The sequence below is a fragment of the Lepidochelys olivacea genome, assembly GCF_965140295.1.
Source record: "Lepidochelys olivacea isolate rLepOli2 genome assembly, chromosome: 8".
NCBI lineage: Eukaryota > Metazoa > Chordata > Testudines > Cheloniidae > Lepidochelys > Lepidochelys olivacea.
Genome location: NC_140418.1, coordinates 52,968,624 through 52,994,831, shown reverse-complemented (window position 1 = coordinate 52,994,831; position 26,208 = coordinate 52,968,624). Strand labels below are relative to the sequence as shown.

Below are 26,208 nucleotides of genomic sequence, written 5' to 3'. Positions count from 1 at the left end.
CTCCATTCCCCACATGCTGCCCTGATATCCGACAGCCGGTCCGATGTGGGCACTGTGCCAGTGGTGACTTTACAGGCTTTGTGGCAGAGATTATTTAAAGGAGATTAACCCTTCTAAACCCCTTAGATTTTAATTATTTCTGTATGTATTTATAAAACCTGCAGCCTGCTAGTTCCAGGGCACAACTGTCTGAGTACCCATCCTTAACCTGGTTTCACAAATGTATAATGCAACTGCATTACAAGACAGGGTCTGGGTTGGTTTTGTTTTGTTTATGTATTGCCATTCTGTAATAGTTCACATCTGGGGATAAAAATGAAACAACATGGCTTCAAATGATAAAAAAGTGCTAATAATCTGACTGATTTTGAAACACTAATATTAACACTGCATTAATTGAATCATTTGATTGGTGTCCTGTTATTCATTAAGTGCTTTCTAGTGTTGGGCAAGGCGGCTCTTTCATTAATCAAGACTGTTGTCCCCCCCCATCCCCTTTATTCTAAGCATTGAGCTCCTTATTTCTCTCTGAAGGACTCTCTCTCAATATGTGGCTCCCTTTATTTTTGATATATTGGCATGGTTTAGGCAGGTCTGAGGTTTTTGCTGCCATCTCATTGCAGACCTTCTGTACAGATAGTGTGCATATAAAACATGTAAATGTTGTAAAACACTGAAATCTAGAGCTCTTCTGTTGCCTCCAGGTGCTGTTCAAAGGGAAAGAGAAGGGTATTAGATGGGAATCGAGCTTCCTGGCCTACCCTGTGTGGTTTCTTAGCTAGACCTGGGACAGTTTATTTTTAAGAGGGTAAGGGGTTTGGGGTTTTTTATTGGTGAACTGGAGTGGCCTATTCCACTATAAATATGAGCTATATAATCCCAAACAAATTGACAATAATAACTTTCAGTTCGCAGAGTTAAATGTGGTCTAGCTAGTCTCTGGTGAGAAGAGCCAAAAGGGGTAGGAAGAATCTCTGTATAAGCCATTCACATGGGGTAGTGGATCAAACAAACTCTACAGATCACATTTTTAAATAGATTCCAACCTGGCCACCAGTTTTGCATCCCCTTTTTTCAACATCAGTTAATAGTACCTAAATGTCTGTCTACCTGATTTTTAAACAGAAAAATAGAGGACACTTGTAAAATCTGGGTCTTTTCCGTTAGTATTTAGTGGTTCTTCCTACTCTAGAAATGTTGGAAAAATAAAGTCTCTTTGGATGCATTTCTTAAAACCTGAGATTGGGCGTTTGTTCTTGTCCCGAGCTGACCCTCGAGCAAAAAAATAAATAAAAATCTCATTTAGGATTCCATGAGTAAATTCTGCTCTTGGAGATTCTGTGTAGGTACTTGGCCCCCATTGCTGTAGTATTTGAGCACTTCGCAAATACTAATTTCTATTTGCAACTTCCCTGTGAGGTAAAAGGGCATTAATACCTCCATTGCAGAGATCGTGCACTGAGACTCTGAGTGTGAGTGATTTGTCCAAGGCCACACAGAAAGTGTGAGCTAGGCATTGAATCCAGGTCTCCTGGGTCCCAGTCATATTCCACAGGACCTGCCTTCCTCCCCTATCCTGATCTTGGCCAGGAGCAAGCAGAGAAAAAGAAGAAGGAGAATACAGTTTCATCAGCGTCTGTCTCAGAATATACAGTCTGATGTTTCTTACTGGCCAGATTCTATCATTCAGATAAAACTGTGTTATTAAAAGACACATAGTGATATCTGTATACCTTAGAATAATAACTATAAAGATAATGAGTTTTCACCAACTTCTTGGCTGTATTTAGTATTTTCTTTCCCAGGGTACAGTAAAATAGAAAAATCAAGATCTCAATACAAGTATCTTTCCAGGCTACCAGTTTTAAGGAAGATAGAAAGGAACCATCTAGTAGCAAGTGGATGATTAGTCAAACTATGCCCATATATTAATATATGTTTCCACTCAAATGGCTGTGATCTTGAATTGAAACTGCCGAGCTCTGAATTCAGACCCACACTGCTGGGGAAACAAAGGGTTAAATTTCCAAGCTGTAGAAGCAGATTGTGTTTTCCTTCTATGATTTGGGCTGACAAGACATCAGTATTCTATTCATCTGTTGGGAATTAGGCTGTTAATCCAATCAATGACTCTCGAGTGAGCTGCAGCCTGCCTCCCCCACTGGGGAACAATCGGATCAGACGGTAGATTGTTTAAGAGCACAACGCTGTCCCAGTGTCAGGTGGAATTCTCCAGCATTCCCTGGTGAATTGGGGATGGGGAAAGCTGTCTCAGCCCATTTATCCTGCTCCTTAAATAACCAGGTATTTGCCTCATCCATACTAAAGTGATAAGCAATAGGCGAATGCAATAGGGAGCCACTAACTTTACCATGGGTAAGGGGAGGGAATTTCCCTGAGCAGTTATATTTGAGTCTTTCTGTTCATTAATGTATTTCTTCAAAGGCAAGAGAGATGCTTGTTTAGTTTCCTCAGTGTAATTTGGATATTATTCCTCAGTAATTGTCCTTATGCAGTTCTGCACAGGCTTGGCATCTTCTGCAGCCTTGTGAGACTGTTGGTGAGCTATTTGACACTGGTGCCTTTCCAAATATGTCTAGAATTCTTTTTCTCTGAATGGTTAAGGAAACACAAGGCTTTTATATCATACCAACATGCTTTGCCTGCAGACCATTGAAATGGCATGAGCTGTGATGATTCATGGTTCCATAGGTAACACAAAGCAGAAAATGCTCATGAAAGCAATTTCCCAGTTAAACCAAAAAGCAGCTTTACAGGGTCATCGCATTCTGCCCCTTTCCTAAATGCATTCTGGATAATCAGTGCAAATGAGTTTGAAAATACAAGCATTATAAGTGGAAGATATGTTAAACCATGCCCAGAAGGCCTCAGAGATGTTTCACAAACTACTGTATAAATTCAGAAAATCACTTCATCCACCAAATAAATGCAGCCACCTCTGAGGTGGAACATGGTCACTGTTCAGGCATGCGGAGAAACACCTCACAACAGCTTGTCTTGAGTAGTAATGATGAATAATATCCAGCTGAAATGGCACATGGGAATTCAGGTATCATGATAAGTACTTTATCAGCTAGACTGAAAATCTGGGGATTGGGTTGGGATAAATAACCTGGAGGCTTCAGCTTCTCAGGCCCGTGAAGCTTGGATGCATCAACGCTATGGGGTTTCAAGAGGAGGATACTGGGCATTGTATTCTCTCAGAACTGTCAAAGCTGCTCTGAAAACTAGATGCAAAAAAAACCCACCTAGATTGGCGGCAATATGTGGCTAAGAGAACAATATAAGAACAGTGGTCCCCAGAATGAAGGAACTCCAGCTCTCAGGCTGGCGGTTAAAGGGTTTCAATGTTTCTTTCTCTCACATTACAGTTTTAAAACAAACGAAAGGTAATCCAGTTTTCTTTTCAGTACTGAGCTCTGCTGTAAGGGTCCACACCATTAAAAATATACTTAGCTGCTTCTCTATATAGGGCTAAGTTAGTTGTGCAGCTCCCTCTTGGTCTGTCCAGAGACCAGGTAGCTGAAAGATTTGATTGCTAACCAATCTTATGGCATATGTCAGGGGTAGCCAAACTGCGGCTCGCCTCTTTTACAATTAAAGTGCGGCCTGTGGCCCCCCGCCCCCCCCCACACTCTCTCTCTCCCTCCCCCCCTTCCCCCGCCCTGACCAGGGGCAGGGGAGCTCAAGGCTTTTGCCCTGCATAAGGTGGTGGGGCTAGTGGCTTCTGCAGAAACAATTGGTGCCTGCTGAGAGTGGGAGGCACAATTTAAAGGTTCAGGCCCCATCAACAGCTTGAGTCAGACACATCCCAGGCCCTCCCTGCAGCTCCTAGGGGTTAGCTCTGGGTGGAGATGCAGTGGCAGACAGCTGGAAGCTGCAGAAAGGTGCTACTGTGTTAGCTCTGCAGGGGGCAGCAGCAAAAGCAGCAGCTCTCCCTGTACCTCCCAGCTGTTTCTGCTGCCTCTCCCCACCACTGCAGCTCCCAGCTTGCCAGCACTGGCAGCTGCCATGCAAGGAGGGGGCCCTGTGGTACCATGTGACCAAGTGGGGCCAGCAAATCCTGGCAAAAATCGGGGGGGGTGACCCCACATGCCCCCCCTCATGTTGCCTCTCTGTCAAGTGGGGAGGGGTGTCTCAGGGCTTCATCCCTCTGGGGTGCACCTGCTGGGGCCGAGGCACCAACACCCCCTTCACCACAGGGCTGAAGCCCTGAGCCCCGGCAGGTACGCCCTAACTCTTAAACTTCTTAAGATGCTCGTATGCGTATGCTCATAGTAAGTTTGGTCACCCTGGCATATGTGATCCTGCCCTAGTTAATCTGGTTTATCTTTAACCTACGCCCAAAATAACTGGTTGGGAGGTGAGTTACAAACTGATTGGGAGTTCAGAGTTTTGACTCAAGCTCTGTCAGCTTTGTGTCCAGGCCTTCCTTACCCCCACTGGTGCCTCTGCTATTACACTTCCTCTCAGTGTGAGAGCCTCATAAAATATCCCGGCTACCATCATGCAAATCCCAGAGGACAGCAGTCATGCAGTCTCCCAACAACATACTTCAGTGCAATCTAGTAATAATCATTAACATTTATACAGTGCATCACAAATATTGACTTAATCAGTGTAATACAGAGCACTCAGTCTAAAGCAGCAGGTAAAACTGAGCAGTCACAAGTGTATTTTGCTTCAGTTAAATCAAAAATAGATGAAACACAGCTGAAGTTCTGCTTCATTGTCCTAGAGTCAGCAATATTTGGGATTACAGGCACTGTTAAATGAGGAATACCATGCTGCATAAAGTCAAGAGCCTTGTACCAAAGCAGTGTGGTGTAAAAGGTGCTGGATTGACTAGTCTTGAGACTGAGAAATTCCCCAGTCATCCACAAAACAGAGATAGTCCAGGCAACTTCTCCTGCTCTACCCCTATCAGGGGACCATCTCCAGGTGTGAGAGATCGTTCCATTGGTCTCCAAGGCCCTTAGCCTTTCCATTGAGTAACATGGTGGTTTTGTGGTATGGGCATGTGTCCACTTGTTAAGAATTTTTATTGTAAGCATACGTTTCAAAATAAAGGGGGAAAGTCTTCTGCTTAGTGTAGTGTGTAACGTACGCATGTATTCCATTTAAGAGGAATATAAAAATCATGGTACCAAACATTCAACCTCAGCCTCCATTTTTACATGCCCCCATTTGCATCCATAGTCACTCAGCTACCAGATTTGACTGGACAAATGTGGGTTTTGCTTGTACTAACAGGATGCATGTCCACTTTTGGAAGCACAATGTGCAAAAAGGAGCACAAAAATAAAGGTTGTGTTAAGGCCAGCTGAAAATGTAGCTCATGGAGTTCACATTAATTGCATTAGTCTATGTCTTTTTATTTTGCTTGTTGGTGTATGTTTGCATGTAAATTCTGATACGTTTCGTGGCCTCATCCATTTAGTAGATAGGAATTTCATGGGGAGAAAATAAAATATGAGATGAAAGTAAATTGTTGGGACGCTAAAGCCTAATGTGGAAATAAATAAAAAGTAAAACATTTTTTAAAGGTAGGGAAAAATATTTTCCTTTCTATTTTTCACTTTCCTGGCTTGAGCAGTTCTGTGCCAGGTGTTTGCAAAGATCTATACTTGTGGCTCACAAGTGCCATTTCTCATTTAGATCCCTTCTTATTCTCTCCCATTTTATATACTAACCTTCTAAAGATTTAGTGTAAATATTTATCTTTTCACCAGCCAATCCCCAGTGCTCTTGAAACGCTCTTATCTCGTGCAATCCCTGCCAACATTTGAAATCGATAAATGGATGCACTTTTGAGTCCATAGAAATGAATGGAAAAAGGGAAGCTCTGTCTGTGGGGACAGAGTCGGAGAAAATGATACTGTAACATAAAATTTAAAAAGAGCTTGTCCCGCTTCACTGGGAAGAGCTGGCAAGTATGTCTCATGCTGTGTGTGTAACGCTCAGAAGTGGACGGTGCCCATTGGTTAGAAAGGGAGCAAGAAGAGTGGAACATCTGCATTCTGTTTGAGCGTTTGTGAGCCTATATACAGATACTATATATCCATGCATATGAATAATGCAACAATTAAAGATGTGCCCAAGTCAAAACCCCACATTTGAACTCATGCCCTCTTTCCTCTTCCTTCAAAGTCTGGGTTCATGGAGATATAGCTCCAAGTTTTGCAGCTCATACTCATCTCTAACTGCAGTATGAACATAGTTGTTGAAATTCAAAGGGAGAATCTGTACAGAACCTTTCATTCCCGTACTTCTAGGAGAACTATTTACTAATTCTGATCAGATTAAACAAATTGAATCTATAGAGAGACTGGTTTTAGACAGTGTTTGCCTCAGTGACTGTGCTTTCTCCTTCACATTGAATGCACCTGCTGTGTTTTAGAGCTTGCCACAGTATAGCTGAAAATAAGACTACTGCACATCTCTGAAGAAAGATTGTGTTTACATAACTCTATACAAAAAACTGTACGATGACACTGTTAGGGTTGAGGATTGAAAAGTCAGTAAATGCTTATGTGACGGTTCCACATCCTTCTCGCTTTGTGAGAGCAGCAAGTTCAGCCACTGTGTTTTATAAAATGTACAGCAGTCCCCCTAAGTCCCTATGCACCTTCAAAGGTTTGCAGGGGCTGAGCCAAAAGCTACTATGGTGCCCCGAATCAGCCCACGTGCACCTTTAGTAACTTGTATGCTTCAACTTGTAGGCCCTAAAGTTTTACTTTGTTTTTGAGTGCAGTTATGTAAAAAAAAAATAATTCTACATTTGTAAATTGCACTTCCATGATAAAGAGAATGCAATACAGTACTTGTATGAGGTGAATTGAAAAATACAATTTCTTATTTTTACAGTGCAAATATTTGTAATAAAAAATAATTATATAAAGTGAGTACTGTGCACTTGTATTCTGTGTTGTAATTGAAATCAGTATATTTGAAAATGTAGAAAAACATCAAAATATTTATAATAAATTTAAATTAGTATTCTGTTATAGTTTAACAGTGCAATTAAAACTGATCTGTCGTGACTATTTTTTTAATCTTGTGATTAATTGCAATTATTTTTTAATCGTTTGACAGCTGTACTTTTTACAGTAAATATTGTTACAAAAATTCCCCAAGATAAGCATGGGGTGCAAACACTCATCCAATTCTATCTCCTGTTATGTTAAATTGATGTGCAGTAGTTGTAGGTGACACTTACTTGATAAGACAGTTGGCCCATCTGCACTTTAAACATCATCTTGTCTTGAATTTTTGGGGGGGAGAAGGGGGGCTTACATTACTCATGAGCACAACAAAATCCTGTTATCCAAAAAGTTGCTCACTGGTAGTTGGATTTTCCTATGGTGACAACTGTTGCAGACACTGAACACTATGAAACTACTGGAGCCTCTCTGTGTGTGTGTGTTTTGATGATTTTTGTGAACCTTTGAGATTTTGTTTTAGAGGCAGGTTAGATCACTGTGGAACGGCCAATTCCAGTGTAACACAGTGGTTCCCAAAAAGTAAGCACTTACAGGCATCTGTATTACAGTATATGTATATTTTTTAACCAGTAGTCATAATACACCAAGGCAACTTCCTTCCTCTGGTCAATCTTCTCATTTAGTTTAGGGATTCCTTGTGGTGCTGGAAAATGAGCACACACCTTTCAAATCTAATTCCTCTGTGCTGTTCTGTTGAATTTGCATCATATGCTAGTTTGCAGGATGGGTGCTTTTTTATGTCACTTAGATAATCTAGAGTATTTCTGTGCAGGTGACTGGCTTCAGGCTCTCCCCCACCCTTCTTGTCCACAGCTAGAGTCAAGACTCCTAGGGTTTAACTTTCTATAAAATGACAGTAGCTGCTTATTCTGTAACTTCATACTGGAGATGTACTAAACTGTCCTCTGATTGTTTAAAGGTCAATATACTATTATTAATTTTGTGACTGCGTAGAAACAGAATCAGTGATGTTTGATTTAGAGGTTGGAGACAGCGTAAGATTTTCAGTACAGATGTTTGTGTTCAGGAAACATGTTCTATCTAAACACTAGGGGTGCCACATGTTTACCAGCCTACTGATACCCTGGGTACTGTTCTGTGGCCTGAATCCTGTAAGGAGTCAAGTGCTTCCTTTGTGACACTGAGCATCTGCCTTCATTTCCCATAGACTTCATATGGGATGTTTAACACCTTGCAAAATCAAGTCCTTGCTCTCCTAGGTTGGAGGGAAAAGGCATTTGGCCCCGGGGCATGTGTGGGTACAACAGATGCTGCCTGTGTTTTCGCAGCAGCAGCCCCAGACCTCTGGAATGGCCTTTCTTCTGCTTTGAGAAAAGTCATAGAAATCGGCTCTTCCAGACCTTATTTGCTAAAGCATTTGGCAAATTTTCATGTTTTAAATCTAGTCTTAACTGCATTGTAGTTTTGTGAAACACTTAGAATGCTGTGGCTAATAGGTACCACCACATAAATAACATGATTTATTGTTATAATACATCGTTTTACTAGGAGGAAAAGTTTTCATCTCCTTTCAAATCCATACAACCGTAGCTGTCTACCTACCATGGCCAAGTGTAACAAAAGGATGTAAAATGGGCTGCACAAATTCAGAGCTCGAGAAATGACATTCTTTTGTGCAGGTGAAAGCTTGGAATGGAACATAATGTTTTCCATAATTTGTGTGTGAGGAAGTGGGGGTCAGTTTTGGATTCACTGGCTTTCTCAGACATTTTGCTGCATATTTATCTTTCATTTATTTGTGTTTTCTGTATTTTTCCTGAGGTTTTTTTTTTTCCGTCTTCCTGTACTGGCTCTGCCACTGATTCACTTGGGTCCAGTCGCTAAACCTCTCTGTTTCTCATTTCCTTCATCTGTAAAGTGGGGGTATCATTCACTAGAGGCTGTGGGAGAGATTCATTAGGATGGCACTTTGAAAGTATAGCGCAAGTTGTGTAGAAAGCTAAATATTAGTGCTTTGAGTTGGACTTTTCTCCCTTTTGTATGATGTCACTTATTTGGTTGCGTTGACTTCTCTTTTTTCTTTTCTTTTTTTTCAACCTTTGACTTTCATGTGACTCCATTAAAAATCTTACACAATGATATACAGGTAGAAGATCACAACCGCTTACATGGAAAGCAAATATTAGGAAATTAATATATGTGGATTTAATGTGAATTAGCAGACAGAAAATGGGGGGAACTAGTGGTACGTGACCAACCAAATTTCTAGGGACCATAGTTTGGGAACATGTGATATCGACATAAATTTCTATCTAATTACCAGTTTCAGCATTTATCAATAGACTCTAGGTCTTGTGGATAGTTACAGTTCCATATAAATTACATTTAGGCAATCCTTTAAGATAAAGCAGAGGGAGAGGGATATAAATAACGATGACAAACATCCCTCCTCTGGCTTGGTCACTTGAAATGAAACAAACAAATAAAAATCATAATCAATTTAAATGGAGAAAAATGAACTGAGTCTAGTTGCAAAGTAGATAAGTAAAATCTTTCACTTACTCCTCCATGGTATTCATTTCCATTTGGTTATATGTATTCCTTGTTACAGATTTCAAACTAGGATTGCAAATCTCCCATGGTGCTGACTCATCGGCCTCCTGTCAGGATCACACAGAAGCAGCTGTGGTCCTGTACAGCTAATTATACTGGCCGCCGCTGTGGAGCTTTTATAGTCCTTTCACCTGAAAACTTTTGACAAATAATATCCAAGTGAATTATAACTGTAGATGTGTTTATAACTTATTAGTGGGGATCACAAAGAGGATTATCAAATTGCCGGCGAATTTAAAGCTCTCCGGGCTAGTTTGTGGCATTTAACCTCAGCCAGAAATAGGGGGCAGAGTGGAGCCCACCACGCCAGGAGAGACGTGGCTCAGTGGTCACCTTTCCCCCCAGAGTCCCAGGGAGCATAGTAGGTAGAACCTGCTGCACTCTCTGGTGCAACCTGCTCTCATCTCTTTGGCAGGTCATCATTGCCAGCTCCGCTGCCCATTTGGGCACTATGGCAAGGGACAGTCTGGCCCGTTGTGCAGTAAAAGTTACATTTGTATTGCATTGTAATTACTTAGTGGCTTTTTTGTGCTTACACATATTTCAGCAGGTTGAGATGTGGCCCACGCTCCTGGAAAATGTATAGATCCCTGCATTAAAAAGACTGGCTGGGGTTGATTTCAAGAATGCCTCTGTACTTCTTGATTCATTGTAAAACAATGAGTGTTTCAGGAAGGCTAATAATATTAGATGATAATCATATCATGTTATTTCCCCAACTAGACCTGTGATACGTATGTCCATGGCACTATCTGTAATTAGTTTTCAGGTGGGAGCACCTTAAGTTGAAGGATCAGAATTGCTGTATCTTAAGTCAAGCACTATGTCTCTCCAGCACATAGCAGCTTGGACACACAAGTTTCATTTGTCATGGTGCCACAAGAAGACAAATCAAAAAGAGATTGGGAGCAGTCAGGGCGTTTCAAGGCCCTAATGAGTGACCGTAGCTTAGGCTTTTTCAATTTCACTGGATTAAAAATTGTCATGGGGAAAATAAAAATCATAAGCCGAACATCTAAAAACTCTAACCTGGAATAGCATTTGACTAGCATTCAGATTTGGGAAAAATCACAGTGTAAATAATAGGTTCTGTTTCTAGAACAGTGAATTAAAAGTTCTTTTAAAAATAACATTTTAATTAAAGAAAAGCTTCTCTGAGGCTGAGACTTAAACTCAATTCTGGGAATAATAAGTTCCAAATCAAATGTCTTTAGAACCCAGCTTTGGTGAGAGTCTCATGGAACAACATTTTACGCAGACCTCTAGAATAAAGAACAAAAGTATATAGAATTTCTGTTAGCATGGGACATATACTGTAAGTCAGTGGTCGCCAATCTTTTTGTGCACAAGATCACTTTTTGAATTTAAGATCAACCCAGGATCTACCCCGCCCCTTCCCTGAGGCCCCATCCCTTCCCCGAGGCCTCGCCCCACTCACTCCATTCCCCCCTTCCTCCATCGCTTGCTCTTCTCCACCCTCACTCACTTTCACCAGGCTGGGGCAGGGAGTCGGGGTGTAGGAGGGGGTGCAGGATCTGGGCTGGGGCCAAGGGGTTCGGAGTGCAGAACAGGGTGAGGGGTCTGGAGGGAGTTTGGGTGCAGGAGGGGGCTCTGAGCTGGGGCAGGGGGTTGGGGTGCAGGAGAAGGTGCGAAATGCAGACTCCGGCTGGGAGGTGCTTACCATAGGCGACTCCCAGCCAGTGGCACAGCAGGGCTCAGGCAGGCTGCCTGCCTGCCCTGGCCCCACACTGCTCCTGGAAGCAGTTGGCTGCTGGAACATCTCTGCGGCCCCTGGGGAGGAGGGGGGTAGCGGCTCTCCATGTGCTGCCCTCACCCGCAAGCACAGCCCCTGCCCGCATTCCCGCCATTGGTAGCAAAGGGGACAGTGCTGGGGGCGGGGGCAGCGCGCGGGGCTGCAGACACATGCCAGCAGCCAGCTGCTTCCAGGAGCGAAGTGGGACCACGGCAGGCAGGCAACCTGCCTGAGCCCCGCTGCGCCACCCACCTTTAGCGACCCAGAGATCACGATCAACTGGCAGAGGCTCCAGGATCGACCAGTCGATCACAATCGATGGGTTGGTGATCACTGCAGTAAGTAGTTTTGAGGTTGTTGAGCTTATTTGTACTATATCTGAAGGGAATTCTTCCAGGATGCCTATGTCTTCAACTCACCTCCTTTCATTTGGTTAGTGTAACCCACATCCCCTCCCCCAAAACAAACAAACACACACACACACACACACACATTGCATGTATTAAACTCTGCCTTTCCAATAATTCATTTGTACTGTCCCCGCCTCTTCATCTCCAGTCATTTCCAATACCTTGCTGAAGTCAGTGCAGTCTTTGTAGCTTCCAAAGCAAGCGTGTGCTTGAGAACCTCTCTGTGGCTCTGAATCTGATCTGTTGTCTTGTTAGGGCTTGTCTGCACTACAAAATTAAGTTGACCTATGTTACATCAACTTACAGCCACCACAGTAATTAAATTGATTTTACATGTCCACAGTACACTTCTTGTGTCGGCTGTGCACATCCTCACCAGGAGCGCTTGCACCGATTTAACTGCCAGTGTAGGGCATTGTGGGATGGCTTGTGAAAGGCAGCAATAGTCAATATAAGCAACGTAGTGTCTACACTGACAGTGCATGGACCTAACTACATTGACTTAAGCACTATGCCTCTCGTGGAGGTGGAGTTATTAAGTCGGAGTAGTGGGTGACTTATATCAGCAGGAGGAACGTGGCAGTGTAGACACTTACAGAAGTAGGTCGACGTACACTGCCTTGTGTCGACCTAACTCTGAAGTGTAGACCAGGCCTTAGGGCATGGCTACACTTGCAGATGTAGAGCGCTTTGAGTTAAACCCGCCTTTGGAGAGCGCAGTAGGGAAAGCACTGCAGTCTGTCCACACTGACAGGAACAAACGCACCAGCGTGGCCACATTTGTGGCACTTGCAGTGGCATTGGGAGCGGTGCATTATGGGCAGTTATCCCTCAGAGCACCTCTTCCCGTTCTGGCGCTGTGGCTTGTGGGAAGGGCAGGGGGTGGGGAGGGCATTCTGGGTCCTGTCCCAATGCCCCGTGATGCAACAGTTCTCATCCCAGCAATCCCTGTGCTTCCACCCGCATTTGGCACCATCTTTCAATGTTTTTTGTACTGCGCACTCTGTCTTCCCTTTTGGTCTGCGGGAATGGAGCCTGAACTGCTGAGGAGTATGCTGACGAGTCTCGCCAGCATGTCACATTTGGCAGTCGAGTTATTCCTTATGATCCAAAGTGACAGTGAGGGCTCCAACAATTATGTCAACTCGAGTAACACATATGACACGAGTTTGCTTGTGACATTCACGGACATGCTCACCACAGTGGAACGCCGCTTTTGGGCTCAGGAAACAACCACTGAGTGGTTGGATCACATCATCCTGCAAGTCTGGGATGACTAGCAGTGGCTGCAGAACTTTCAGATGAGAAAAGTCACTTTCATGGGACTGTGTGAGGAGTTTGCCCCACCCTGTGGTGCAAGGACACGAGATTGAGAGCTGCCCAGCTGGTGGAGAAGCAGGTGGCTATTGCAATCTGGAAGCTGGCAACTCCAAACAGCTACCGATCGGTTGCTAACCAGTTTGGAGTGGGGAAGTCGACAGTTGGAATCGTGTTGATGCAAATTTGCAGGGCCATTAATCGCATCCTGCTCAGAAGAACTGTGACTCCGGGTAATGTGCAGGACATTGTGGCTGGCTTTGTCTAAATGGGTTTTCCTAACTGCGGAGGGGCGATAGATGGCGCACACATTCCAATTCTGGCACCAGCCCACCTAGCCTCAGAGTACGTTAATCGGAAGGGGTATTTCTCTGTGGTTCTCCAGGCGCTTGTGGATCACCGTGGGCGTTTCATTGACATTAACGCAGGCTGGCCCGGAAAGGTGCATGACGCGCGCATCTTTCGGAATACTGGCCTGTTCAAGAAGCTGCAAGCTGGGACTTTTTTCCCAGACCAGAAGATCACCGTAGGAGAAGTCGAAATGCTGACTGTGATCCTTGGAGACCCCGCTTACCCTTTAATGCCGTGGCTCATGAAACCCTACACAGGGAGCCTTGACAGCAGCAAGGAGCCATTCAACAACAGGCTGAGCCGGTGCAGAATGACTGTGGAGTGTGCTTTTGGCCGTTTAAAGGGCCGCTGGTGATCTCTGTATGGGAAGCTGGACCTGGCTGATGACAGCATCCCCGCGGTTATATCCGTGTGCTGTACCCTCCATAACATTTGTGAAGGGAAAGGTGAAAAATTCACTCAGGCATGGAACTCGGAGGTTCAACACCTGGAGGCTGAATTTGAACAGCCAGAGACCAGGGCTATTAGAGAGGCCCAGCGCGGGGCTGCAAGGATTAGGGATGCCTTGAGGGAGCAATTTGAAGCTGAAAGCCACCAGTAATGTCTGGTGCCCTGCACGGGAGTGAAGTGCAGTGGTTCCAATGTTAGTAGGAATCTGTGTTTGCTACGCTGACTTGCAGTGCCTGTTTCTTTCCTGGGCTATGGTATCTTTTACGTTATGCAATAATAAAGAATGTTTTCAAAGCCAAAAAAATCCATTTATTGAAAAGAAAATTCATTTATTGAAAAGAAACGCAACTGCTTGGGAAACAGAAAGGGCAAGGGGGTGGGGTGGGGAACGGTACAATCACAGATTTGCATATGTCCTGTTATCATACTCAGCCTTCCTGTCTGGAGTGCTATGCAGTGAGTGCTGCACTTCAGGATGGCTATACTGCATGGTGATGAGGGTTGAGTGCAGTGGGTAAGAGTCGTAGTTTTCAGGGCTGGGTGGTGAAGCTACAGGTGTTGGGGAGGCAGCTGGTGGTGGTAAGAACCCGGATGTTGGGGAGCGTGGGTTGGAGGTGACATGGGGGGACAAGGGCTGCAGGGGGGGTCGGGCACGGTAGTGCTCCGCCTGCATGGCTACGAGTGCCTGGATCGAGTCCGCTTGGCGCTCCATGATGCTTATCAGCCGATCCGTGCTTTGCTGCTGGAGCACTGCGCTTTTCTGCCAGCGCTCCTCATTCTGCTGGCGGATCCTCCTTTCCCTGTCTCGCCACTCCTGCACTTTTCGATTTTCATTACTTGAATGCGGCATTACTTCATGTAACGTCTTCCTTGTTTCTACGTGGCCTCTTTCTGATTCTTTGGAGTCTTTTGGCCGGTGATAACACGGACGGCTGAGATCTCAAGCTTGCATCTGTAAAGGCAAAATGCAACACTTAACAGAGGCAGCATTGTTCACACCAGCTGGAGTTGTGATTCCCCCGTACTTATGGGCAAGCACTGTCTACACAATAGCATAATTTGCCCGTCCCAAAGCGAGCGCACATAACCCACGGGAGCCCCAAAATGGTGAGTAAGCACAGGGTCAAGCGTGACTGATTGTTTCATGGCTGTACTGTCCTCTGGGTTTCTGTGCCTTGGGGAGAGCCAACAGCTGCAGGGGGCCCCTATACTGAACACTGTCCCCGCATTTTCCACAGGATGAGTTCATCCTGGAAGATATCTCGCTGCTGAGGGTGACCTGGGAAGCAAGGGAGGGTCTTCTACTGCAATGCGGATTCCACCCTGGCCCATATGCAGCTTGCCTGTGTGCAGCAATGGTCCCCCCGCCCCGCACGGCACAGTGACGCGGACAAGTTAGCCTTACTGGGATAAGGACTACAGTGGCTCTCCCGAGAAACCTGCGCAAGCGCATTGCCCAAGTTCTGGCTGAGACCTTTGCAGAGATCACTGAGGCCGATTACCACGATGTGAGAGAGCACATCAACGCCCTGTTCTGCATCTAGGCATGCATACGGCCCTAACCCTCCTCGCTCCAAGAGCCTGCACCGAACAACTTCCTTCCCAAAATAAAAGCCACTTACTGGGCACCTCCTCTGGTGTTTGTCCTTCCCCAAGCACCGGCTGCCACGACCAGCTACCTTCCTTCTGGCTTGATAACAGCTCCTGGCTGCATGCATGTAGGGATTCCGGGGTGTCTTCCTCCACCTCAGCACCCTCGCTCCCACTTTGCTTCTCTTCCTCCTCCCGCCTTGTTGAACTGGGCTTTGAAGGGCCCATGGTGGTACTCGGAGAGGAGGCGAGGTTGGCTCCAAGTATCGCGTCCAGCTCTTTGTAGAAATGGCAGGTCGCAGGGGCAGCACCGGAACGGCCGTTTGCCTCTCAGGCTTTGCGGTAGGCATTCCGCAGCTCCTTAACTTTAACCCTGCACTGCAGTGCCTCCCGGTCATGGCGCCTTTCCATCATGTCCCTTGATATCTGCCCGAAGTTATCGTAATTCCTACGGCTGGAGCGCAGCTGGGACTGGACAGCGTCCTCCCCACAAACACTGATGAGGTCCAGCACCTCACCATTGCTCCATACTGGGGATCGCCTGGCGCGTGGAGGCATGGTCACCTGGAAAGATTCGCTGAGAGCACTGCACACCTGGCTGAGCAAACAGGAAGGGGATTTTCAAAATTCCCAGGAGATTTAAAGGGCAGGTCTGACGGTTGGTCACCTGAGGGCAGGGCAGTAGAGTTCAAAGTGATGACCAGAGTGGCTAGAACAGGCATTGTGGGACTCTTCTGGAGGCTGATCAGAGCACACTATAGGACCAGGGCGTCCCTACTGGCGCCGCGGCGCTCCAGCGGGGGCGCAGCAAAAGTTATTCCACTTGCCGAGGTGGAGACCAGCAGCGCTGTAGCCACAGAGTCAGAGCGCTCTACGTGCCTTGCCAGTGTGGACGGGTAGTGAGCTAGTGCTCCCGGGGCTCCTTTATTGTGCTGTAACTCGCAAGTGTAGCCAAGCCCTTAGTGTTGAATAGTCAGTGAATGTTGTCCTTAATTACCTCTGTTATTTTCTGTGTAGCGTATACTATAGATATAAATTTACATATCCTCGCCAAATATCCATTCAATGTGTAGTGGCACTCAAAAATGTAACAATGTTGGGAATCATTAAGAAAGGGATTGATAATAAGACAGAAAATATCATATTGCCGCTGTATAAATCCATAGTACACCCATATCATGAATACTGTGTGCAGATGTGGTCACCCCATCTCAAAAGAGATATATTGAAATTGGAAAAGGTTCAGAAAAGGGCAACAAAAATGACTAGGGGTATGGAATGGCTGCTCTATGAGGAGAGATTAGTAAGACTGGGACTTTCAGCTTGGAAAAGAGACGACTAAGGGGGGATATGATAGAGGTCTGTAAAATCATGACTAGTGTGGAGAAAGTAAATAAAGAAGTGTAATTTACTCCTTTTCATAACACAAAAACTAGGGGTCACCAAATGAAATTAATGGGCAGCAGGTTTAAAACAAACAAAAGGAAGTATTTCTTCACACAACGCACAGTCAACCTGTGGAACTCCTTGCCAGAGGATGTTGTGAAGGCCAAGACTATAACAGGGTTCAAAAAAGAACTGGATAAATTCATGGAGGATAATTCCATGATTGGGTATTAGCCAGGATGGGCAGGGATGGTGTCCCTAACCTCTATTTGCCAGAAGCTGGGAATGGGCAACAAGGGATGGATCACTTGATGGCTACCTGTTCTGTTCGTTCCCTCTGAGGCACCTGGCATTGGCCACTGTCGGAAGACAGGATACTGGGCTAGATGGACCTTTGGTCTGACCTAGTGTGGCTGCTCTTATGTTCTTAAGTTTGCACTCGCTACAGCAACTCAGAGGAAAAGGGACAAGGCCCTTTTTGATGCTTAAGCTGCAGTACTGTTGTTCCTGAGGGTTTGTCTACACTACAAGCACTACAGCAGCATATCTGCAACTACACCGCTGTAGTACTGATGCTTACTACAGCAACAGGTTTTTCCATTGTAGTAAATCCACCCCCTCACAAGGCGAAAGGTAGGTTGAGGGAAGAATTCGTCCATCAGTTTAGCTGTGTATATACCGGGATTTAGATTGACTTAGTTATATCTCTTGGGGGCGTGTGAATTTTTCACATCCCTGAGCAACCTAGCTAGGTAGACCTAAGTTTAGGTGTGGACCTGGGCTGGGACAGAAATACTTGTCTGTTCCAATGTGAATGCAGAATCTCCTGAAACACAGTTGTTCCTAATCTCCTAGGCTGAAAAATGTTACAGCAATCTCTGGTCTGTCAACAAATACTCAGAAACCACAAATCTCCAAACAGTCAGTTTTGTGTTTTCAGTTTATTTTTCAGTTCTTTTCTCTTCCACTGCTTCAGAGGGCAGGACAGGCTGCAGAGCTTGCAGTATAACCCCAAAGAAGATGGTTATTAAAAAGTGACCAAATTATGATTAAAATTCTGCAAATCAATGGGGGTTAAAGGAGAGCATTGCAAAGAGCCAGATCCTGCTGTGGCTAATAACTCAATGGGAAGCAGAGATGCAACTGGTTCATCTTCCGACACGAGCATCCTGCTATTCAGGGTGCTGCACTGTGGGGTGCTCGCTGCTGCTCTTTCTAGCAGGTGCAACATGCATACCCACCATCTGCTGGCAAGCACTGGCTTCTGGTGACTGCATTTGTGCTTTTCGGCTTCGAGACCTGTACGTGCCTCTGAACTTGCCGGCTGTGTTCCCCTGGGGGTGTGCTGTGCAGGCTGATCCATTAGGTGCACATGCTTCTAACAATGCTGAGATACCCACGCTATGATGGAATTTTGCACAAGGAGAAGAGGCTCTCTGCAGCTCTTCCCCTTGGCTCTCGTGAACCAGCACAGCACAGCGCAGGACTCACACAGTTTGACTGATGTTATGTTTTTCTGTACTTGTTTGACCAGCTGGGTGGGGGACAGTTTTGCACTGACTTCTGAAAACTGCACAAGAATTCATTTTTAATATTAATCATAAACATCTCTCAAAGCTCTTCATATAGTAATGATTTAGGGGGAAATCTTCAAAAGTGAAAGGCTCCTAAGTCACCTAGGAGCATAGTCAGTCACCTAGTCTACTTTGAAAATATTACCCTTAATTGCCAGCAGGAATTCTGAGGCTAAGACTGCATCCATTTTGCACTAAAGCAGTAGCACATATGCAGTCTTGGCTCATAGAGCCTGCTTTATTGAGAGAAGAAATATTGGCTTTGATATTGAGGTTATCCCTCTAATAATTATGAAAAGCTGCCTGGGAGCTTTGCCTTCACCTGAACAGCTGTCAGAGATCTTGCTTGGAGAGCACCTCTGGCAATGCACTCAGCCTCCTTCCTTCCAGTGTTGCATTGCAGTCGCAGGACTGGCCAGGGACCCCGCATTTGGCTGTCGTGCTAGAATCCTTGATTTTTCGGAGCTAGAAGTATCCGTGCTCTGAACTGCGTTACGCTGACGTTGTGATGTCACTAGGCATTCTTATGAGTTGCTGACGTGTGTTCACAGTGTGCTGAGCCCATGAAAGGCAGAAGATTCAGTAGAATTCTGACTGCTGTTTAGCATGGTGCTGTGTGCTAGTTGTCTCGTTAATTTAATAAATTGCTCTGACTGGTTAGTTGTTAACTTATTTATACCCCTAGAACCTGCATGTGCCTCTAAACCCAGGTCTCTTTGTTTTTCAGGATGATGAAGGCCAGACCGCACTGCATTATGGTAAGCTGGTTTTGGATTTACATGTTTGCCTATTAACTGCATGAGTTTTCTGTTTGAATAAACAATATGTGTAAAGCAAATTTCAGAAGAAGTGGAAGCAGGGAGCTGTCCAGAAACTGGAGCTGGATTAACCAGGCCGGCTAACTCCAACAGCAAATCCTAGTGAAAAGTGTGGGAAAGTGGTGTGCAAATGTTTCAGCAAGTGATCTTTAGAATCTCATCATATTAATGTGCTGGTGTTGGCCTGGTAGCACTGTGGACTACACTGGGGGAGGCCCCATCCTCTCTCACCTTTACTGTCTCCTAACAGCTGTCTGGACCCCACCTTCACCTTCTTTCTCTCCATTCTTGGCTCCCTCTGTGTCTCCTCCACTCCGCATGGTTAACAGGGCTTTCTTCACTTGGACTGCTCCATCTGCCCATGTTTGGGACACTCTTCCTCCATTGCACTCGCTGACTCAGTTCCCTTCCTTAAATCTCACTGTGAAGCCTTCCTTTTCCCTTTGATTAGTGATTCACTTTCTGTATAAAGTCTTTTGCAGTCCTGTTCTGGATGCAGGGTAGTGTGTAGCATACCAAGGAATCTCAGTTGCCAGAAATGTGGCTGTTGGACCTGTTAGCAATAAAGCGTTGGAGGAATCATATCAAAGAGCACTGGCTTTCCTATCCTGGACAAGCCGTGTGGGACAGGAGGATGTTGCAGAAACAGTACAGTGAATTTTTCTTTTAGAGAAGATTGCCGTGGCTTGAACTGAAAACGAACAAGTTACAAGCCTAGCTTACGCTGGCAGCACCAGCCTCAGAGGTTCTGCACTTAACAAACAAAGAGCATCTCTCCTACTTCTTGAAACTATGGCATGTGTCACTCCTGCAGTTGAATCGTAATTAGCTTTGACTTGTAAAAACCTGACTTGAGGGTCTAAAGTTTTTGTATAGTCTTTTTAGTGAAAATTGTGATCGATACAAAAGAGACAAACAGAGACTAAAATGATACACAGTGCTGATGTGCAGAGAGTGAACAAAAAAAGGCTGATAAATCTACCAGAATATTTTCCTAAATTAAATAATTTATCGTCATTTTATAATCGCTGTGTAATTAGTGACACCTGTCGCTCGGGTAGTATTTGTGCCTGGTCCTCCTTCAGACCCGTACCACAAGGACAGCAACAGGATAGCAAAATGATTGTAGAGATCAGCCCAAGATGCAGAGTTTGGATCTGGATCTAAATCTGCCTAAATTCTGGGGTGTCTGGACACAGGGTTCATTCAGTCTGATACTTTGTGACTTTTCCCCACATGCCCCTTCATGTACAGTCCATTGTTCCTCTTATTTCAAACACAGCCATTCCTGTCACCCCAATTGAAATAGATCATTGCTTATTTTAACAAACAGTGGTGGCTCAGCTGTCTGAATAACACTGTCTTAGTCACCTTTTATCCTCACGTTGTGCTTTCTCTTTGTCTGTCTCAATCGGAGCTTTGTCCTTTCCTTATTAAGGGGCAGATCCTACCACCTGGTGCATAGGTGCAGATGGTTTCGTAGCTGTGGGATGCATGCAGTTTCATTGCACAAGAGGAGAGGGCCAGGTCTTCCAATCCTTCCTGCAGCAGAGGGGGCCCAAGGGTGACAGAGGCTACTTTAGCCATTGGGCTGGAGTAGCTCCCATATAGCATCTCCCCTCCCACTCTCCAGCCTGTGGGGAGGACTCCTCACCTTTCCCCTTGTGCAGACTCCTAGCACCCATCTACAGTGATTAAACTGGTTATGAGTTTTGGGGCTAACTGGTAATTTTCTCAGCCACATGATCAGACTATCCAGCAGTATCTGCCTGAAGCAAAAGAGGCAAGTTGTATTATATTTATGATATTATTTGTTTTCAGAGGTTTTGATCAGATTCACTGGTGGTAGAATTAAAAGAGGTCAACTTAAAAACCTCGTCATTTTTAAAAAATGAGGTAAAGTAATGTGGACTACTACATGCCCCTGCGTCACCCTGCCGAGTTGCGGGGGTAGGGGGGTTATAATCACAGTTTCCATTTTTTAAACAATGTGATTTTGATCTCTTATATGCAATGTGTTGTAGCCATGTTGGTCCCAGGATATTAGCAAGACAAGGTGGGTGAGGTAATAGAACAGATATTACTTCACCCACCTTGTCTCTTTTGGTCTCTTGTTGCTTTGTCTTAGAGCCACACAAACAAAAGGGAAACTCGCTGACTGTACAGGGGAAGCCATGAAAATGACTCTGCACAAAGTGCCGTCAAGTGCACGGAGTAACTGTGGGGGGAAAGGGAAATGTTTTTTCTCTACTCTTTATTTAAGTTACAGTACCAACGCTTGGTGAAAATTCTGGACAGCAATATGATCAAGGCGGTAGTTTCCCTTGGAGTAAAAGCCACGATATGTGCATGCCAAAAAAGCCTTTTTTTTTTTTAAACCTGTATAGTTTGAATAAAAAATTCTTTTCAGAGTGAAAAATATTTTACCTTCAGTTGCTATACTGACACAATGTTTATTCCTCCCTCTTCCTTCCCCACCATTTGGGTATACGCTCACTCCCCATCCCCTTCACTATCACTAATCCACAAGAACACCTGCTTGGATCCGTACCACTCGGGTCCATTCTACCTCCCTGTTCTCCCTGTCTGAATGTGTCTGAATTCAATCTGTAAAACGTTTCTTCTCTCTTTTCCGTCTCCCCGTTCTGTAGCACTAGTAATATGTTATGTGAAGCCTGAAAAGATCCAGTTAATTTAAAAAATTGTTTTGACTCAAGTGATTATTACTTAGAACTAAAATTTTCTGAAAATCCTCAAGTATGATTGTTGCTGGTGCTGCATAATGGGGTTATTAATTGCAACAGAGACACACGATAGCCTGAATAATGTGTCTCCTTTTGGGTTTGACTGCAGTATCTCCTTTTGTTGCAGCTTTACAGTAAACTGTGAAGCAGTTACATTCCAGGAGCGAGGACAGTAAGACAGAGACTGTTTTGGGGGATTTAGCCATCCCCCTTTATGAGTTACTTTGGTCTGACAGCTGTCCTTGTGGTGACAGCTCTCCTGATTACAGCAGGTGTCAAACTCTGTCCTAGATGGGTTATAAATCCTGGCTCGTTACAGTTGGCTCTGACCCTGGGTTTAATCGGAGGTTAAGTGGAGGCAACACTCCAGTATGTGCCTTCCAAATGGGCTGCATGTTATGAGTTCCAAATGCACCCATCTGCCTTTGCTCCCGGGTAGGATTCAGTGGCTTCTAGGCATTTGGTGCTTGTGGTTATATGCGGTGCTTATTGCAGAGTTGATCAGTATGAGCATGGTCTCCCTTGTAAATGCCTTGTTAGTCTCCTGCTCCTCCTCACCATGCTCCCCCTCCACCCCTACCCACAGGGAATACTAAAATCATTGCCTCTGTGTCTCCCAGAGGAAATCAAGGCTTCTCCTTGCACTTGCAGTCACGTGATTTCAGAGTGGGCAGGTTCTGTATCCCCATGGGTGCTCTGTCTTCCTTGTAAAGCACCATCTGTTCTGCTCATTCTGTGCTGTGGGAGGGGATGTTGGAGTGAAAATAAAAAAAAATGAAATTCATCATCAAAACCCTGAGGATTAATGGAGTCAGCAGGCGAACTGCGCTGAATGAAAATTCATCTTCACCTGTGCCAGCGTCAGGGCCACCTCTCTGGCACTTGACAAATAGAGGTTCCCAGGGTGCCATAAATTCAGCAGCTGTACGAACCTCCAGGGACTTGTTCATGCTTTTCTGAGATGTGCTGATGACCACTTGGATTTCCCAGTATAGCAACAGGGCCAACACATTGCCTCATGTTGGGCCTGGTCCCGAGAAGTGCTGAACGCCTGCTGAGAGTCGTTTGGGGATGGAGGTACTTAGCACCCTTCAGGATCAGACCCTCAGCTGGTGCAAAAGCTAGCCATTTTTCTTTGCAGTATATTTGAAACAGAGAATGAAGGCTAGTCTACACTTGGATCTTACGTGGGTATAACAACATCTCTCAGGGGTGTAAAAAATCAGCACCCCTGAGAGATTAAGCTATACCTACCTAACCCCTGGTGTCGAATCTTCTGTCAGGGAGGTGGATTACCTACGCAGGCAGGAGAACCCCTCCCGCTGGCATCAGTAGTGTCTACACCGAAGCACTACAGCAGCACCGCTTTCGCGTTTGAAGTGTAGAGATGCCAATTTCATAAAGATCTGTCACTTCCCTGGAGATGCAGGTTCTGAAATGTCTCCGTCTCAGGACCAGCTGCTCAGGATCACACAGACTTGCCTCCATGGGAAACCATGATATTGGGTTCCCTTGCATGGCTCCCTCAGCTCTCTGGAAATGCCCCTTTCTTAAAGGCTCCCTGAGGTCTTGCTGGATGTTACTCTCTCCTGTGCCGCTCCATTTGGCACTTCTCTCTCTTCCTGCATCCTACCTGCTGCTTTGTCATCAGTCCCGTCACTCCTTGTTTTAACATAAGCTCCGATCACATCTCGAGTTTACTTTGATTAAACTTTGCTGCTTGTCCCCTTGGATCTGTTGGAAACTGCAGTGTAATGTAAAAGACACTAATTACTACGTCTAGCGGCATAGAAGAGTAAACCGCTAAATTTGTTAAAGTGCCTGAAATATAATTAAAACCAACAATTAACAGACAGGAAACTGCCCTCCTGACAGTCTCAGAAGGCAGATCAGCACTGAGACATTTTAAGTCTTACAGGAAGTCTGTGCCACAACGTTATTTTAAGGTAAAATCCAGGGGCCAGATCTTCAGATAATGTCAACAGGCTCGGCTCTTTTCCTATTATTGAAAAAGGCCCTTGTTGAATTGGGTGAGGGTAGGAAGTGGCAGTTTGGCAGGGAGGGAGCCCTTCGGGAGGGGTGGAATTTGGTTTGGTTTTGGCCGAGTAATGAGAATTTGAAAAAAGGAGTTGTTCGTGCTTGCCTGGTAGTTTCCACCTCGCAGTAACGCCTCTCTGTGCTGGAAACGAATGGACACCAAGCCGCATGTATGGGGGGGTGGGCTCAGGTGGAGTTGTGGAATAACATGTCTTTTTACATCGAAAGTGTGTCTCAATGGGGAGGTCATGGGCTGAGGCAGGGAAGCAAGAGAATGGTAATGATCTCTGAACTAGACCTGGGTCCAGAGAAGCCCTGCCTCCTGCTGCATGATGGGTTAAGGGGCGTATGAAATGAAGCAGGGGTCTCTAAAAGCCCTGCCTTGTTCTGTGTGCAAATGCATGCTCTCATGGAGGCAGGACTCCAGAGGAACCCTCGAGTTCTCGTTCCAAACCATATATCAAGGGTCAGGACAAACAGAAATGTCTAGTTTGTAGTGTCCCTTCCCATTGCAATAGTAAATCAAAATCCAAATAATTTGTGCTAATTGCTTCCCAAAGCAATATTTACCATATGCTGCCAAAAGCCGAAATGGCATTTCCTAGCACCAGAAGATGTTCGGTGTGGGTATAGGATGCCCTGTACCATGCTTGAGCTCTAGCCTGGAGGCAGCTGGCATTCACTGTTGCAGCTCTTGAATGCCCATCGCTGCAGAATTGTAACAGCAGATTAACTCTACCCTTTGTCTCCAGCCTCCGCCTGTGAGTTTTTTGACATTGTGGAGCTGCTGCTGAAGTCTGGAGCTGATCCCACCCTCTTGGACCAAGAAGGCTGCCTGCCTGAAGAGGTGACAGACTGTAAAGCAATCACTTCCCTGCTGCAGCAGCACACGGCTGGCAAAACCTAACCAGAAGGACTGCACCAGCACGGGGCTTCCAGAGTGGACAGAAACGGCAATAACCCCCACCCCATCCCCATTCTAACCCCCACAACCCTCTTTAATATGCATTCTTTTTTGAGAGTCGGGCATGACGTTTGGGAGGGCTGGGTGCCTGGCAAATCTACCAGCATAAGTCTTTGGAAGGAGTATACACTGCATAATAGAATCCATTTTTGCATGCTCTGGAATTTATTACTGCTCTGGGTGGGTGGGGGGGACTCAGACAACATCTGACTATATTTAGACGCGGCTGCTCTTTTGAAAAATATACATGACTAGTGAGAGGTGATCAAATCAGCACTGAAGATTCAGATGTGACCAAATGAGATCTAGGGAAATCAGGTGTGGTACCATTGAGGGAAGCTGAGCTGTATTTCCCTTGGCCCAGACAAATACTATAAATAAAAGAGAGAGCACAAGGTCATACGTTGTTCCTTTCTGGTCTTTGGACGGGGGTAGTGGCCTGATTCCTGTGAAGCGATTGGCACTGGGGCCTTTCAGATGTACCAGCACACTCCACTCAGAGGGGTATTCCAGAAAGTGTTCTTCAAAAAGAAAATGACAAAAACAAAGACTGAGCCAGTGCAATCTCCTGCTCAGTTCCATGGGAGATGATGGGGTTTTTAGTGTGTGTCACTCTGTATTCTAGATATGAAGTACATTAGTGCACCATAAATGATGTAAGAGGAGGAGAGACGTCAGTACTGTGCCCGTATCTTGAGTGAAGTCACAAAATATAATTTTATCATTCATGCAACTGCTTATTAAAGGGAAAATATTGCAGAGTAAAAATGTTGTCACCAGTGAGTTACTTTTATCTCCAACTCCTTGTCATGTGGAAGTAGTTCTCTGACAGTAAACACATGGTTTGGTTTGTAGTGTAGATAGGTTTGAACCACGTTTTTAACTCTCCATAGGGCAGGTGCAGATGCTAGTGAGCTGTAAGAATCACCAAGGATCTGTCCGAAACTAACTGGCCTTGGAGAGAGTGCTGAGGATCCATTAGGAATGGCTTCTGTTTTGGAGGGGGTTGTGGAAGTGCAGAGAATATGTATATGACTGCAGTTTAATTGCTAGTGGGGGGGTCCCTACTTGTGTTAACCATGTCACAGTGCTGTGGTCCAAGTCTACACTGATAGCACTGTTCAGGGACATTTAAAATGTGGGTCAGACCTACCTATACTGCAAGACCAAACCACGTTTTTATTGTCAGAGAATTACTGCACTGAGAGCCTCCTA

At 45.2% G+C, this 26,208-nt stretch overlaps 1 protein-coding gene across 2 annotated transcripts in view; it reads left to right on the top strand.

Moving 5' to 3' along the window:
- ACBD6 (acyl-CoA binding domain containing 6) overlaps positions 1-25,393 on the top strand; it is a 140,716-nt gene extending 115,323 nt beyond the window's left edge. For both annotated transcript variants that reach the window (XM_084637765.1, XM_084637766.1), the window contains 2 exons: positions 19,158-19,188; positions 24,782-25,393. In XM_084637765.1, coding sequence (XP_084493891.1) covers positions 19,158-19,188; positions 24,782-24,936 — 186 coding nt within the window. In that variant the 3' untranslated portion in view covers positions 24,937-25,393. The remainder of the gene's footprint in view (positions 1-19,157; positions 19,189-24,781) is intronic.
- Positions 25,394-26,208: the final 815 nt, after the last annotated feature.